A 15992-nucleotide genomic window follows, 5' to 3' on the forward strand; every position below is an offset into this window, starting at 1 on the left:
GAAGGGAGAAGAGTCTAGGATGTGTGGAGCGTTGTCCAGGGTGTTTTAGAGAAGGGAGAAGAGTCTAGGATGTGTGGAGCGTTGTCCAGGGTGTTTTAGGGAAGGGAGAAGAGTCTAGTATGTGTGGAGCGTTGTCCAGGGTGTTTTAGGGAAGGGAGAAGAGTCTAGGATGTGTGGAGCGTTGTCCAGGGTGTTTTAGAGAAGGGAGAAGAGTCTAGGATGTGTGGAGGGTTGTCCAGGGTGTTTTAGAGAAGGGAGAGGAGTCTAGGATGTGTGGAGGGTTGTCCAGGGTGTTTTAGAGAAGGGAGAAGAGTCTAGGATGTGTGGAGCGTTGTCCAGGGTGTTTTAGAGAAGGGAGAGGAGTCTAGGATGTGTGGAGGGTTGTCCAGGGTGTTTTAGAGAAGGGAGAAGAGTCTAGGATGTGTGGAGCGTTGTCCAGGGTGTTTTAGGGAAGGGAGAAGAGTCTAGTATGTGTGGAGCGTTGTCCAGGGTGTTTTAGGGAAGGGAGAAGAGTCTAGGATGTGTGGAGCGTTGTCCAGGGTGTTTTAGAGAAGGGAGAAGAGTCTAGTATGTGTGGAGCGTTGTCCAGGGTGTTTTAGAGAAGGGAGAAGAGTCTAGTATGTGTGGAGCGTTGTCCAGGGTGTTTTAGAGAAGGGAGAAGAGTCTAGTATGTGTGGAGCGTTGTCCAGGGTGTTTTAGAGAAGGGAGAAGAGTCTAGGATGTGTGGAGCGTTGTCCAGGGTGTTTTAGAGAAGGGAGAAGAGTCTAGGATGTGTGGAGCGTTGTCCAGGGTGTTTTAGAGAAGGGAGAAGAGTCTAGGATGTGTGGAGCGTTGTCCAGGGTGTTTTAGGGAAGGGAGAAGAGTCTAGGATGTGTGGAGCGTTGTCCAGGGTGTTTTAGAGAAAGGAGAAGAGTCTAGGATGTGTGGAGCGTTGTCCAAGATGTTTTAGAGAAGGGAGAAGAGTCTAGGATGTGTGGAGCGTTGTCCAGGGTGTTTTAGAGAAGGGAGAAGAGTCTAGGATGTGTGGAGCGTTGTCCAGGGTGTTTTAGAGAAGGGAGAAGAGTCTAGGATGTGTGGAGCGTTGTCCAGGGTGTTTTAGAGAAAATAATAGTAGTTAATGCATGTTTTGTCAAAATAATCTACTGTAAATCAGTGAATAAAGTTGCTAAATTACCACAGTAGAGTAAAAAGCTACAATATTCCCCTCTGAGATGAAGTGGAACTAGGCCTGTCACAAGTATTACATAATCGTCTAATGGCAATTATTTGACATAATCGTTTCCATGTCGAAAAATGTTCATATATTTTCAAACATTTAAAACAATAGTGGAAATGGCACTATCAATGTTCTTTTTTTAAGTTTAAAGTTGTCAAATTTTATTTTCATTTCTTTGCAGACACGTGTGCCCTCTACGCGGCGAATGCGTCGAGGGCACACGGAGACATCAAAGAGATCAACGCGTTGGCACGTCGTGGGCATCAAATGAGTTAAAAGGTTTGAGTTGGGTTTCTCCCACACATTCTAAGTTGGCTCAGCGATGAAGACAGGGTTAAACAACTAAAAATAACTTTCAAAATAGTCAACGCAAATCTGCCCTCCATCCCCTCAGTACTCGCATATCTGACCAAACATCTCCAAAAAGTTAGCAACACCCACAGCCACCAGCCACAACACCAGAGGGAGCGCACACAATTATCTGATAACACAAACCCATAAAATATGGGTAAATTCTCCTTCTACAACACTGCCACCCAGGTGTGGAATTCCTTGACTACCTCCCTTAAAAAATTTAGCTCGCTGGCATCCTTCAAAACTGCCCTGAAAACTCACCTTTCAGGAGGCCAGAAAACGAGGTAGTTATCACTTCTCCCATAGACAGGTGAGAAGTGAGCATCCCCCCCCCCCACACACACACTTTAGTCCCACCCCCTTGTTTCCCCGATCCTGTACATAGTGTTTTATTGAATGTTTATTGAATGTTTTCTTTGCTTGCTATTTATTATGTCCATGAATTAAATACAGAGGGCTTCCAATGTAAAAAAGACTGTAAAAGGTCTTATTTGAGATGTTCCTTTTAGGCAGGGGTGTTTAACTGTACTTGTACTGTACTACATTTCAATTGTATTGACTCTACTTGTACTGCTCTCCATTTGTGTCTAATAAAATAATCAAAAGAACCATTGTGCTGCAATAAATAGAACAAAGCCTTCATTGGCAGCACACCTGCGAAGGGACCCATTCTTTGCCATCATGGCTGCTGTGCATAGAGCCTACTCAACCAGCCTCCCAGTGTTGATTTTGTCGACTAAAATGATGACGAAAAATATATGTCGACTGCGTTTTTTTCACTGACGAAAACTAAATAAAAACGAAATAAAAACTAAGCTGTGATGACTAAAACTAAGACTAAATATATTGACAATGTCGTCAACAAAATAAAAACTAAACTAAAATGTTGGGGAGGGACTAGTGGAGAAGAGAGTAATTTTATGTTTGGTTGCTCTCAGGTGTTGCGTGCTGAAAATAGACAATCTACAAGCTCACAACGCGTCGCAGCGCGACGCGTTGTGAGCTTGTAGATCGGCTATTTCAGCACACAACCAAGTGTAAAATCAGTCATTACGATGCCATCAAATAAATTTTAGTCGACTAAATCAACGGTAGATTTAGTCGCCATAAAATCGTATGATATTTAGTCGACGAAAATTAGACTGAAACTAAAACTTTTCAGGTGACTAAATTATGACAAAAACTAAATGAGATTTTATTCAAAAGACTGCGACTAAAACTGAATCAAAATTTGCTGTCAAAAACAACACTGCAGCCTCCTCCCCCAGACGGTGCAGAACGTTACCGATGGCTCGGAGCTGTCCCAGCAGCTGTGTCCTCACCACTACATAGAGCCTATAACCAGCCTCCTCCCCCAGACGGTGCAGAACGTACCTAGTCTGGGATCACTTCACTTTTCGGGCTTGTAACCGGTCTGGAGCGGAAACCACAAAACGTCATGTTGTAGTACTCAAAGGACTACAATTTGGCCGGAACTATCCACCGGAAACAGTTTTAACCCAAAATAATTCCCCTGCGCTCAAGGACATACTTTTAGGGCCTACCTAATAAAGTCCTTGATGCGGAGTAGTTTTGCTTTTGAAAAATGTGTTTGGTATATGCATCTTTTAGTCCAACTCGTAGCGACGCCGCTTCTTCTAGTGGTTTCCGCGCTTTAGGCGGAAACCAAACGGCCTGTTGTGAACAAACACCAGGCTTTCTCTCTGAAAGCCTGGTGGGCGAGGTTAGAACGTTACCGATGGCTCGGAGCTGTCCCAGCAGCTGTGTCCTCATCCCCACGATGATCTCCACCCCTACATAGAGCCTATAACCAGCCTCCTCCCCCAGACGGTGCAGAACGTTACCGATGGCTCGGAGCTGTCCCAGCAGCTACATAGAGCCTATAACCAGCCTCCTCCCCCAGACGGTGCAGAACGTACCGATGGCTCGGAGCTGTCCCAGCAGCTGCGTCCGCATCCCCACGATGATCTCCAGCGAGGCCTGCGACAGGAAGTTCTTCTCGCAGAAGGAGCGCTCCCAGCCGTCAGCACAGGCCTTCTGCCACGCCTGAACCCCACACCACGGGACACACACAACACAACACCTTTACTATTCAGACATTTAGCACACACTCTTCACCTAGTAACCCAAAGACCGATAACACATTATTATTATTATTACCGATAACCATTATTTTATGCTTTAACTATTCAGAAATTTAGCAGACACTATTCACCTCGTAACCCAAAGACCGATAACACATTATTATTGAGCAGTGGTCACAACGCTCCTATACGTGGCCGTGTGTGTGGGTCTGTCTGTCTGTCTGTCTCCGTGTCTGTCTGTCTGTCTGTAGCCTGCAGTAACCTTTTCTGACCACACATGTTAAGGGAGGGGCGCTGTTGCACACACACACACACACACACACACACACACACACACACACACACACACACACACACACACACACACACACACACACACACACACCACCGCTCAGTTCACACAAGTGTGATTTTTATTATTACCGATAACCATTATTTTATGCTTTAACCACTTAAGCCCCATATGGGAAGCCGGCTTCCCATAACCAGTTACACAACTGTTCATTGGTCAATAAATCAAAATCAAATTACAATTTCAATGTTGATTCTGCTTTTTAATTTTTCACCCTATACTTTTACATTACTAATATTACAGCACTGCTCTCACCTGTAGAGTTTATATAGTTTGAAATATATTCATAAGAGTTTGCCTATCAATTGATGACACCTTGATGGACAATTTCTCTATTCACTATTTATTTCTCCAATGAGGTCTTGAGTCTTTTTCACTATTCAGAATGCAGATTTTCCATAGACGGAGATCTTTTTCAATCCTCTTTTCCCGAGTAAGTGATCACAGCATTATAATTTGGTAAGAGAAATGTGATGTTTTACACTGCATTTGTGAATTTTCAGGGGTTAACTTACATTTGGTGGGTCAAGAGTAGCCACAATCATTGTAGTTTTGTGTCCAACTGTTCCAATTTGGGTATGCATTTTAGGCAGTTAACTATTAAAAAATAGCAGATCTACAAGCTCACAGCGCGGCACTCGAGTGCCGCGCTGCGAGTAGTCTGAGTTACTACAGGGGGTCCTCCAAATCTTTGAGAGATAGAAACCAGCAAGAGCCGCTGACGGGCACGTTCGCGTTTCTCCTTTTTTATATTAACCATTTGAACCCTAGCGTCCATATTCTGAGAACTTTAGCCAAAAATAGCAGATCTACAAGCTTGGCTATTTTTAGCAAAGAGCTTTGATGTAGAGGGGAAAAAGAGCAGACTAAATACAGAGTGAAAGGTCAAATGTATTAGTATTGACGGTTCAAGTATAAATATCTGGTATCTGCTATTTCCACTATTTCTGAAAATGTTTGAAAATGTATGAACATTTTTCAACATTCACGATCATGACAAAATAATTGCGATTATTTCAAACAATTGCGATTAGACGATTATGTAACAATTGTGACAGGCCTACCTGGAAGGCTCTCAGCAGAGCCATGTGGTCGCTGAAGGTCCCGGCGGTGAACCTCTTGCGGCAGAGCAGGGAGGCTCTCTTCTCCGAGGCCTGGGCGGGCAGCACGAAGGGGTCGCGGTGGGCCAGCGTGCAGGCGATGGTGAGGATGGGGTCCAGGCACTTCAGGACCACTCCACACAGCACCATCTTACCTAGGGGGACGGGAAGAAACATGAGCTTTTTACAAGGAGGAACCCAAATCCAATTTGATGGATGCCAGACACCCATGATAAGAATGAAGGAATCAAAAATCTAAAATCCTAATCAATTAACTCTCCTACTGCCAGATTATTTATTTATTTATTGGGTCTGGTGCCATCAAAAAGCGGCTTACCTTTGCGACGTTATAGTAGATAGATAGACACATTTCTTTTTTCTTCTTTTTTTTATTGTGCAATAGTGCACTTTGGTCTGCCAGGCAGCAGAGGGCGGCGTCATGCGAGAATGAATGTGAATGTGCCTGTTATGTGTTGCCGTAGATTCAGACCAGTCACTGGCTACAGAGCTCCGGGCCAGAGGAAATCAACAAGGAAGTGAAATTGTCTCCGTTGATGTAACGCATAATGGATTTTTTACACCATCACCGCGGAAAATGTGTTTACAGTACACGGCCGCGCGACCCCTCATCAGCTTACAGTCATCAGACGAACGAACGAACGAGCGCCGTATTGGCATCGAGGTTCTGTAAAAAATGGGGCGAACGTTAACGTTCAAAGCGTGGGGAGAGTTAAGTGTCCAAAATATCCATCCATCAAGTTGTGTTGATAATGGCATTGATTGCTGGTGAGACAGTCAGTCTCAATATCGAAGCCAGCTCTTGGCCAATAGCTAAGATAGAAGCCACCTGCTGGATAGAAGCATGCACAGTAGCGTTGTAAATGTGGAAAGTGTTGCTATCCCAGATTTGACCACCAGGCTACGGCCTCTTCACTGCTCTGGCGTGCTTCTAGGGCAGTGGTTCTCAACCTTTTCAGGCCGTGACCCCAAAATAATCATATTTAAACTGGGGACCCCCACCCTGACAAGCACTAAGAGTTGAGGCATTACATTTTGTATAACACGGTTCTATTGTGAAAATAGCAGATCTACATGCTCACAACGCCTCGTGCTGCGAGGCGTTGTGAGCATGTAGATCTGCTATTTTCACAATTTCTGCCTCTAATATTTGACAATTTGGCCCATGTTTAATTTGTCATTTTAGAGGTATTAAAAGTCCTTAAATTGTCACTTTAGAAATGTACAGATACCCTGTGTACACTTAAACTTTATGTTGGTCTGTTTACTGTTGAGTGAGAAAACAATGTTGCATATTAAGTTAATCATCTGGGGACCTCCCCAAAATAATTTGGCGACCCCTCTGCTGGGGGTCCCGACCCACAGGTTGAGAACCACTGTTCTTACCCAGGTGGGGCTCCACAGGCAGGTCAGCCAGGTGGTAACCCAGCTCTGTCAGGTCCTCAGACGGCTCCATGGCATCCACCGTCTGCAGTGGATAGAGGTGGGAGGGGGGGTGGGGGGAGTCACACTTTTGGCATTTTCACTTGACGATTAATTGCCATTTTGATAATTGATTTTACCCATTTAGACCTTTTGCGACATATACGTTGTTATACCTTTCAAACTGGGAGCCACCTCTGTAGCTGCGTTTCCAAAAATACCTTTTTTATGCACATTTTGGCTTTTGCACATAAATCTTTGAATGGAAACACCTGAAAATTCAAATAAATCTTAATATTTCACGAAAAAACACATTTACGCTTAGAGGAGGATGATTTTGGGGCTTCAAAAGAACGAAATGCGCTGAAGGGAAATAATTAAGCAATATTACACGAGAGGGTGTGGGATAACTGAATTATTTGCACGACTGTGATGCGGTCAGGAACGAGCCGAAGGCGAGTTCCGCCGAGCATCACAGGACACCCTCGAGTGTAATATTGCAATTATACAACTACCAACAAACAAAACACATTAAAGTATAGGCTATTCACACTGTGGGGCAATTCACAATTTAAACAATCGCTAATCTGATTCCTTGGAAGAGTTTGACAGACATTAAATAGTCCCTGTTGTTGACTTGTTGATTAAAAAGTGACTGCGCTGTGAGCGCAGTCACCGAGGCAGCAATCACCGCACAGCTGAGCTATCAGTTCCAATAGGCTATGCTCCGCCGTACGACCGTATCGCGCAGCGAAAATAGCCGATCTACAATGCGCCGTGTCGCGCCGCGTTGCTACTTGTAGATCGGCTATTTTCGCTGCACGAAACCATTGTATGACAACAACAAGTCCCGGAAACATTTCACAGCCCAAGTAGTTGTCCTGGCTGTATTGAGTAACTTGTCGAGCTCTTCCTTTGACAAAGCACAATGTCTGGTTGGTTTCGTGTTCTCCTTATCATCCTCATCTAACCATTCATCTAAAGTAAGTCCACCAAATATATCGAAATTAACAGTGAAATCCATTTCCAACGGATAGTGTAACAAGTTGTTCTCCAGTCCGAGTGGCTAGTTTGCACTGCAAGCTGCTACTGTGTTTTCCCCTACAGAGGGCGCAGCTGTGCCATATATGGGATAATCAGGTGCAGTGGCGGAGTGATACATTCTTCATGTGATTAGGCCCAGGTCTAACAGTGCATCTGTGCTCGTTTGATGCACGGTTGGAGAGCCTGTTTTCCATTGAGAGCCGGACTACTTGTTGTATAATAAGCAAATAGGTTTTGAATTAAAATGCATTGAACTTGCATGATATCGATTTGGCTGAAGGGAGCTGAAGGGAGCTGAAGGAAGCTGAAGGGAGCTACTAACTTGGTGCAGTGTTCCCCACTACAGTACCTTGCATCGGATGTTTATTTTACGGTGCTGTTGTTGTGTGCACTGTGCAAGCCTCGTCCGTCACATCAACTAAGTAAATCCTGGCTAACCCTTCGTCGTCACGCTGTGTTGCGTGCCAAAAGTGGCCACAGTGTGGCTTAATATTCATATTAAGGGTAACAAGCAGGCAAGCCACAGGCACTGCACATTGGAACAAGTTTGCTAGGGTGAAACAGTAGCTTCCTCAAAAAAGGTTAGGAAAAATAAGGGTCAGACACATTTTAATCCTTCACTATGTGTGGATGTTCTTACCTTGGTGCTTGGTGGAATCTCAATTGCAGTGCTGGCAAACTAAATTCAGCCTAATCAACATCAGCGACTAAACATATCCTTACAGATACAAAAAATACAAATATAAAAACAAACTGGCATAGCAGCCGTGAACTAAAATCTGTCTCAACAACTTGTTGTGCTGACAGACACAACTGCGAGGATCCTCCGACCGATCAGTAGTCACAAGCTTTATACGTCGAAATGGGCACCTATTTTGGACCACTTTAGCCCTTTTTTTGACTGCAGCTTTAGCACCACACTACACGGCACCACATACAAATATCTACATTTTCCATTACACAAAAGTACCCCTATCGGTAAGAAACAAATTGACCCTTTTAACTGTGATCATAATACAATATAAATTTGTATTACAACTATTCTAAATTATAATACACTGTAATGGATTATAACTGTGATTATAATACACTTTAAAGTATTAATGTATTACTATGATAATTATAATACACTATAATAGATTATAATAGTGGTTATTATAACACAATATAATCTATTATCATGTATTACAACTATATCCCGGTGGTCTAAATGAAAAGTCAGTGAGTGATTAGTCATTATGAAGTGTTTGGCCCTGTTTGGCCAAGCTCAAACCTACTCGAGATTGGATACTTTTTAGTACCACATTTAGTGCTGCTTTCACACCACTCTACCCAGGTCCTTGTAGAGGAAAACCTGGCACAAGTGGGCGGTGTGGTGTGGTGTGGTGTTGGGCCATGGCAGTGGAAAAGTGGCTATATGTGTCGATGTTCTTACTTGGTGGAATCTCAATAGCAGTGCTGGCAAACTAAATTCAGCCTAATCAACCCACATTTCTAACATCAGTGACTAAACATATCCTCACAGATAAGAAAAAAATACAAATATAAAAACAAACAGGCATAGCAGCCGGGCCTCACAAACTAAAATCTGTCTCAACAAGTTGTTGTGCTGACAGATTCTACGACCGATCAGTAGTCACAAGCTTCATACGTCACATTTCGCCTATAGCAGTGGTTCTCAACCTTTTCAGGCCGCGACCCCCAAATAATCATATTTTAACTGGGGACCCCCTACCCCGACGAGCACTAAGAGATGAGGAATTACATTTTGTATAACACGGTTCTATTGTGAAAATAGCAGATCTACATGTAACGAGCATGTAGATCGGCTATTCTTCTGACTCTAATATTAGACAATTTGGCGAATGTTTAACTTGTCATTTTAGATGTATTAAAAAGTCACTTTAGAAATGTGCATAAACACTCTATACACTTAAACTTTAGGTTGGTTTGTTTACTGTTGAGTGAGAAAACAATGTTGCACATCATGTTAATCATCTGGGGACCCAAACAGGTTGAGAACCACTGGCCTATAGCTCATACCCACCCTGGAGTGGGGACAAAATAGGCACCTATTTTGGACCACTTTGACACCACAGTGCCCAGTTCCTTGTAGTGGTAGCGGCAGAAGTAGGCGGTGTGGTGTGGTGTGGTGTGGTGTGGTGCAATGCCAGTGAAAATCCAGCATTTGTGGTGATGTTGTTACCTTGAGCATGTGGACGGCGTTCTTCACTATGTGGATGGGAGGTGGTTCTGGAGCCCTGGCCAGGAAGTCAGCCACGGGACAGTTGATTGGAGCCAGTAGTTTGGTGTGCAGACACAGCTCCTGTACCATTACAGTCACAGGGAGTCACCACTTTAAGACTGTATGTCATGCCCCGAAAAATTTACATTATGATACAGTAGGTCACATTGTTTTTCTACAAACGGTCTGAAAACGGGGCGGGACACTATCACAGATTCATTGCGTAGTAGTCACACACACACACACACACACAGCCTCCTTCAAAATTGGTATGAAAAGTCACCTTCAGACAGCTGCTACCCGTGACTTGTAAATAGACTAAGACCCCATGCCCCCCCCTTTTCCCTTTGTATTTGATGTTATGCTTTTGAAACTGATATTATCCTAGCCACGCTGCGAGCTTGTAGATCTGCTATTTTTGAAAAGTCGTGAAAATGTGTGCAAATCTATATATACTGTATTTTTTTAAGCAAACATTTGTAACTCAAATTTTGCTTCTGGGGGGTCCCATGAACTTAGTTCATGGGACCCCCCAGAAGCAAAATTTGAGATGGGGTTCTGTGGCCAAATGCGTATCATGTTGGTGGTCCTTCACACGTTTGAGCATCACTAACAAAGAAACAGACTTGCACACATTTTCACGATTTTTAAAAAATAGCAGATTTACAAGCTCGCAGTATGTGGTGTATATCTGCTATTTTTTCACCAATTAAAGCACACAATAACACAGTGAATCCTTGTACCCAGGGCCCAGTTATATTATAATACATGTCTCTCCCTGCTCTTCTACTGAGAGATTTACATTCTGTGGCCGAAACAAGATACTGCAACACAATGCATTTCAGCTAACACTCAAAGGAGTATGCTCGTTTCCACACAGCGTGTGTGGGACACACAAAATGCATTCATTTCACGGATCAATCGAAATTGTGTGTGCGTGTTTGGTACCTGTAGTGGCATCCTCAGCAGCTGTGGAACCTGGAACTCCTGCATGCTGTTGAAGCGCAGGCGGCTGAACATGTGGAAGCAGATGCCAGGCTTACACCTACCAGCCCTGAAAACACAACACATGGAGTCACCTACCAGCCCTGAAAACACAACATATGAATCACCTACCAGCCCTGAAAACACAACACATGGAGTCACCTACCAGCCCTGAAAACACAACATATGAATCACCTACCAGCCCTGAAAACACAACATATGGAGTCACCTACCAGCCCTGAAAACACAACATATGAATCACCTACCAGCCCTGAAAACACAACATATGAATCACCTACCAGCCCTGAAAACACAACATATGAATCACCTACCAGCCCTGAAAACACAACATATGAATCACCTACCAGCCCTGAAAACACAACATATGAGTCACCTACCAGCCCTGAAAACACAACATATGAATCACCTACCAGCCCTGAAAACACAACATATGGAGTCACCTACCAGCCCTGAAAACACAACATATGAATCACCTACCAGCCCTGAAAACACAACATATGAATCACCTACCAGCCCTGAAAACACAACATATGGAGTCACCTACCAGCCCTGAAAACACAACATATGGAGTCACCTACCAGCCCTGAAAACACAACACATGGAGTCACCTACCAGCCCTGAAAACACAACACATGGAGTCACCTACCAGCCCTGAAAACACAACACATGGAGTCACCTTCCAGCCCTGAAGGACACACCAGTTACATATCGTCGTTGTCGGGTGGAAACCTCGTATCTCCAAGTTTCAAATGCGTACTTTTTTTTTTTTTTTTTTTTCACAAAGTAAAGCCCTGCTTCATCATACAAGGCCGTCGCACAAAAGTAGTGAAAACAGCAGATCTACAAATCATTTTTAAAATGATAAATGAAAAACGAACGTTTTGGACATTTCACCCGACAATGACGATATGGAACCAGTAAGACTCCCTAATCGGGAGATAAGAGACCGTTAGGTCGCATGTAAAAATAGGCCTGATGGTGGCGCTAAATGTGACAGATCCATGTTGATGACATGACTCTAGACATACTGTGTACCGATTTGCGTGATTTCAGGGCAAAATCTGTAGGAGCAGTGTCCAAAAAATGTGTTTTGCAAGAATCTGACTCATGGCGGCGCTAGAAGAGGGCCATGTGAGAAATGACGGATGGAGGTTGTGGTTTGGCAGCCAAGGAGTGTGTGTGCAAAGTTTGCTGCATATCCGGCACCACTTAAACCCTCTATAATTGGTAAACGGTACTTACAATACACGTACTTGATACTGTCTTTTTGAAACTTCCGGTATGACTGCTGAGTGAGGCAGACGCACATGAGAGCAGCTCCTGAGCATTTTACTTTTTATACATGTTTTAACTATCCACACCATCAGCAAACACATTTTATCTCCAGCAACACTGCTGTAGCAAAGTATCGTCTAATCTAAACTTTGCTTATATGCCTGGAGGACAGAACAAGCCAGACGCAAAAAAAAACGCCATGACTACACCCACCACTACCAGACAAGCTGCCGCGGCCTCTGCAGGAAACGCAGTGACCATAGCGGACCTGATATCTGAATTTGAGAAGAACAGAGCAGCAATCTCAGCCGAAATAAAATCATCACTTGCTCCAATCCAAAAAACTTTAAACGCTGTTCGAACCAAAGTGGATGATATTGGTACGCGCCTGGCTGCAACTGAAACGACCCTAACTGATCACAGCGGCCGGCTAGACAACATTGAAGCACAGATGAAACTCCTCCAAGTGGAAAACGACTACCTGAAAAACAAGGCAGAAAGCCAACAAATGGCCTATCATCGCTACAACGTCAGAGTGATTGGGTTGGAAGAGAACTGCGGCGAGGGACGCTCGCCGACAGAATTCATGTCCACGCTTCTTGCCGAGATACTACAAGATGATTCACTGGCAATATCTGCACCATTGGAACTGGAGGCCGCATACCGCATGCCGAAAGCAAAACCGGCTTCTGGTGAGCGACCTCGCCCCATTATTGTTCGCTTTCTACGCTACAAACAGAGGGAACAGGTGCTTGCCATAGCAAAGAAGCGGGGCCAACTAACTTATCAGGGGAAGAACATATTTATTTTCCCAGATAGGTACCTTAGCAAGGAGGATGCTAAGAAGCGTGCTAGCTTCTCTGCAATAAAGTCCAAGCTCTTTGAAAAAGGTGTTAAATTCACCCTCCGCCATCCAGCAGTCTTATCTGTTTCATTGGAAGGTGTGGAAAACAAATTCCATACTGCAGAAGACGCTGAGAAGTTCTACGCAGAACATGTGCTAAAGAAATGACTCTAGTCTAATAACTGAGGCCCTTAGGGATCCTCGTTTTGGTTGTCTGAACTATTAGGAATAGGCCCAATAGTTAGGCTATAATGTGTTGTTTAGTTAGAATCTAATTATTTTCTCTTGTCCTGTTTTGGTCGTTTAAGTTAAGGTTTTGTTTATTTAGAATGTAATATTATTTTTGTTCTGTTCTGTTTGTTTAAATTAGTGTTAGTTTAATTTAAGTATTTCCTCCCTTTTTTTCTTTTTTTTTTACATTTAAAACTACTCCATTTAGTTTTCGTTATTTTTCTCTTTTTTTGGTTGTCTAAGTTAATTATTCGTTTATTTAGAATTATTATTTTGCTTTGTAATGTTTGTTTAAATTAGTGTTACTAGCCCTTACCCGTTCAAAGATATGAGCTCCGAAATGATGTGCAGTGTGTGGGTTATGGGATGTGCACTGTGCACACAGTATATGAGGGATGGAAAGTAACTTTAACTGGTGCTTGCATGCTAATATGTAGGAGCATCAATGTAAGAAATACCCGTTCCATGTAACGGCTACAGAGATACTGTGTACCGATCTGCATGATTTTTGGACAACATCTGTAACAGGGCCAGAACCCCCCCCCCCCCCCCCCGCCCGCCTGCACACACACACACACACTCCCCCCCCCCCCCCCCCCCCCCCTCCGTGTGTGTGTGTGTGTGTGTGTGTGTGTGTGTGTGTGGGTTTGTGTGTGATTGTGCATGGCCTGAACAACAGCGCCCCTCCCTTAACATGTGTGGTCACAAAAGGTACTGTAGGCTAAATAGATATAGATACACCATAAAAATGCTAATATACAGCATACGATTTGTGAAAGTGACAAACGGGCTTCACAGTTATGTCAGGTGTGTTCATATGCTTATGGTGATGCGATTTCAGATCAATTGCTCCAGCCACTGAGGAGAAACGCTGTGACAGACACTCACTCAGACACTCACTCACTCAGACATTCGCAAAATTATAGTATAGATAGTTTGATCAAAGTATTTTTTTCCCCCCCTTTTTCCTACAATTACTTTTAGTTAGTTCTTGTTAATATTTTCTTCATTTTTTTGTCTTTTTTTTTCCCTTCATCCTCTTACATTTCCCTGGATAACGAAACGAACAATTAACTAGGATCGGACGATTGGCTTTTTGGAATAAGGATCGGAGCCCGATTCAAATCCTCAGATCAAACAGATTTGATCTGTGCCTTTAATTACTGGATTATGGACCTCCATCCTGTCAAGGCCTCCGTCGGAAAACTGACCACTGACTCAGAAGATTAATAATCACCACGACTTCAAACTCCGTTCCTTAACACACTGCCGGTGCTCATCTGACATTTTGTTGGTCTCTCTTTTAATCAACTGAAGACCACGATTCTATTTAAACCCTTCTAACTCACGACGAGACTTCAACGAGGTAACGTAGCGTGTGTGTGTGTGTGTGCATGTGTGTGTATGTGAGTGAAAGTGTGTGTGTGTGCGTGTATAGCAGAGCCGTGCTGTTACATAAAGTAAATCCATAAAACTGTAAGTTTGATGAGCGGGACTGATGCGTAGGGCACGACATGCTTCAGATGCCTGTTATATTTTTATTTATGGCACTAACTGTTACTTTCATGTCTATATGTTTATGAGAAATGCTTAAGTGATCTGTCTCTTTCTTTTTTCTTTTTTGTTATAGTATTGAGGTATAATTTCCTTGTGGTTTTATTTGCCTCTGTCCGGTTACTATTAAACTAATTAGAAGCTAATAGGAAACGGGCATGTCTTAATGATATTCTTTTCTGGTGATGCTTTCGCGCTGGTAAAGCTGATTTATTCTGCACCTATTGCCATTCATTCGGTGATGATGCGGCTCGGCTGCCCACCGCGAACGCAACATGTTATTAATGTACCCATGTGATGACGAATTCCTTTAGTAGGCTATTCCACTAACTTGCGGACCGTGGTGGAGTAGGCTACACTAATCTTTTTTCTCTTTTTTTTTCTCTCTTCTAACCTCTTTTTATTTTTATTTTTATCCTGTGTGTGTGTGTGTGTGTGTGTGTGTGTGTGCGTGTGTGTGTGTGTGTGTGTGTGTGTGTGTGTGTGTGTGTGTGTGTGTGGATGTACTCGTGCGCGCTATGCGGGGTTGATGTCTGTCAGTGATTAGGTAGGCTGACTGACACTCAACAACATACAGACTGTCTCTCTTTCATGATGCGTAGCGCATGGTGCAGTGTCATGTTGTATGGCATAGCCTACTATCTATATCTACAGCAAGTGACTATATGGGATTGCTTTTTTTTCCCCCCTTTTTTTTTTTTCTTCTTCCCCACTCAATGAAGGAAGATGAGGATTAATTAGGGGTGGGAGACAGCTGCACAGCGCATGGCATGTTCCAGGAGATTCTCCTCCAACTCTTTTGGCAATAAACTGACTTAGGTCTTCATAAGATGTCATTTTCTCCATACAAAACATATGCCTATTGCGATTGGTCTTAGGGGGAGAGATGACACCAACATGAAAAGCTATAACATTTGGAACTCTGCTTGGGACATCAAAAACGTCAATGTCACTCTATATATTGAAGTTTTCTTCTCATCAAATTGCCTAGCTTTCTTCATTATTAAACCATAGAATTAAACTGATATGTGAACGACTTTTGCAAAGTTTTTCTGTGTTAAATAGCCGCAGCGCTGTGCAGCAGACCTACACTCCCTGTTATATAATTAAAATGTTATTACTTTTTATGTTATTAATATGATTCAGTTGGATTGATTTAAAGTAGTATATTTTGATAACGTAATAGACAAATGCCTTCATGGTTCGAGCTTGTAATATGTGCCTTATATGAGATTGTCAGGCTATAGG

The 15992-nt window shown here is 43.2% G+C and overlaps 2 protein-coding genes across 2 annotated transcripts in view; one reads left to right on the forward strand and one right to left on the reverse strand.

Moving 5' to 3' along the window:
- The window catches only part of LOC308285432 (activator of basal transcription 1-like), a 144703-nt gene that overhangs the window by 56729 nt on the left and 71982 nt on the right, over positions 1-15992 (forward strand). The window lies entirely within an intron of this gene.
- ythdc2 (YTH domain containing 2) overlaps positions 1-15992 on the reverse strand; it is a 72865-nt gene that overhangs the window by 15835 nt on the left and 41038 nt on the right. The window contains exons 19-23 of the mRNA XM_080726030.1: positions 10784-10889; positions 9797-9916; positions 6511-6592; positions 5071-5261; positions 3490-3616 (exon numbers count right to left, since the gene is read on the reverse strand). Coding sequence (XP_080582156.1) covers positions 3490-3616; positions 5071-5261; positions 6511-6592; positions 9797-9916; positions 10784-10889 — 626 coding nt within the window. The remainder of the gene's footprint in view (positions 1-3489; positions 3617-5070; positions 5262-6510; positions 6593-9796; positions 9917-10783; positions 10890-15992) is intronic.

Source organism: Nannobrachium achirus (genome assembly GCF_963921795.1).
Source record: "Nannobrachium achirus genome assembly, chromosome: 5".
Classification (NCBI taxonomy): Eukaryota; Metazoa; Chordata; class Actinopteri; order Myctophiformes; family Myctophidae; genus Nannobrachium; species Nannobrachium achirus.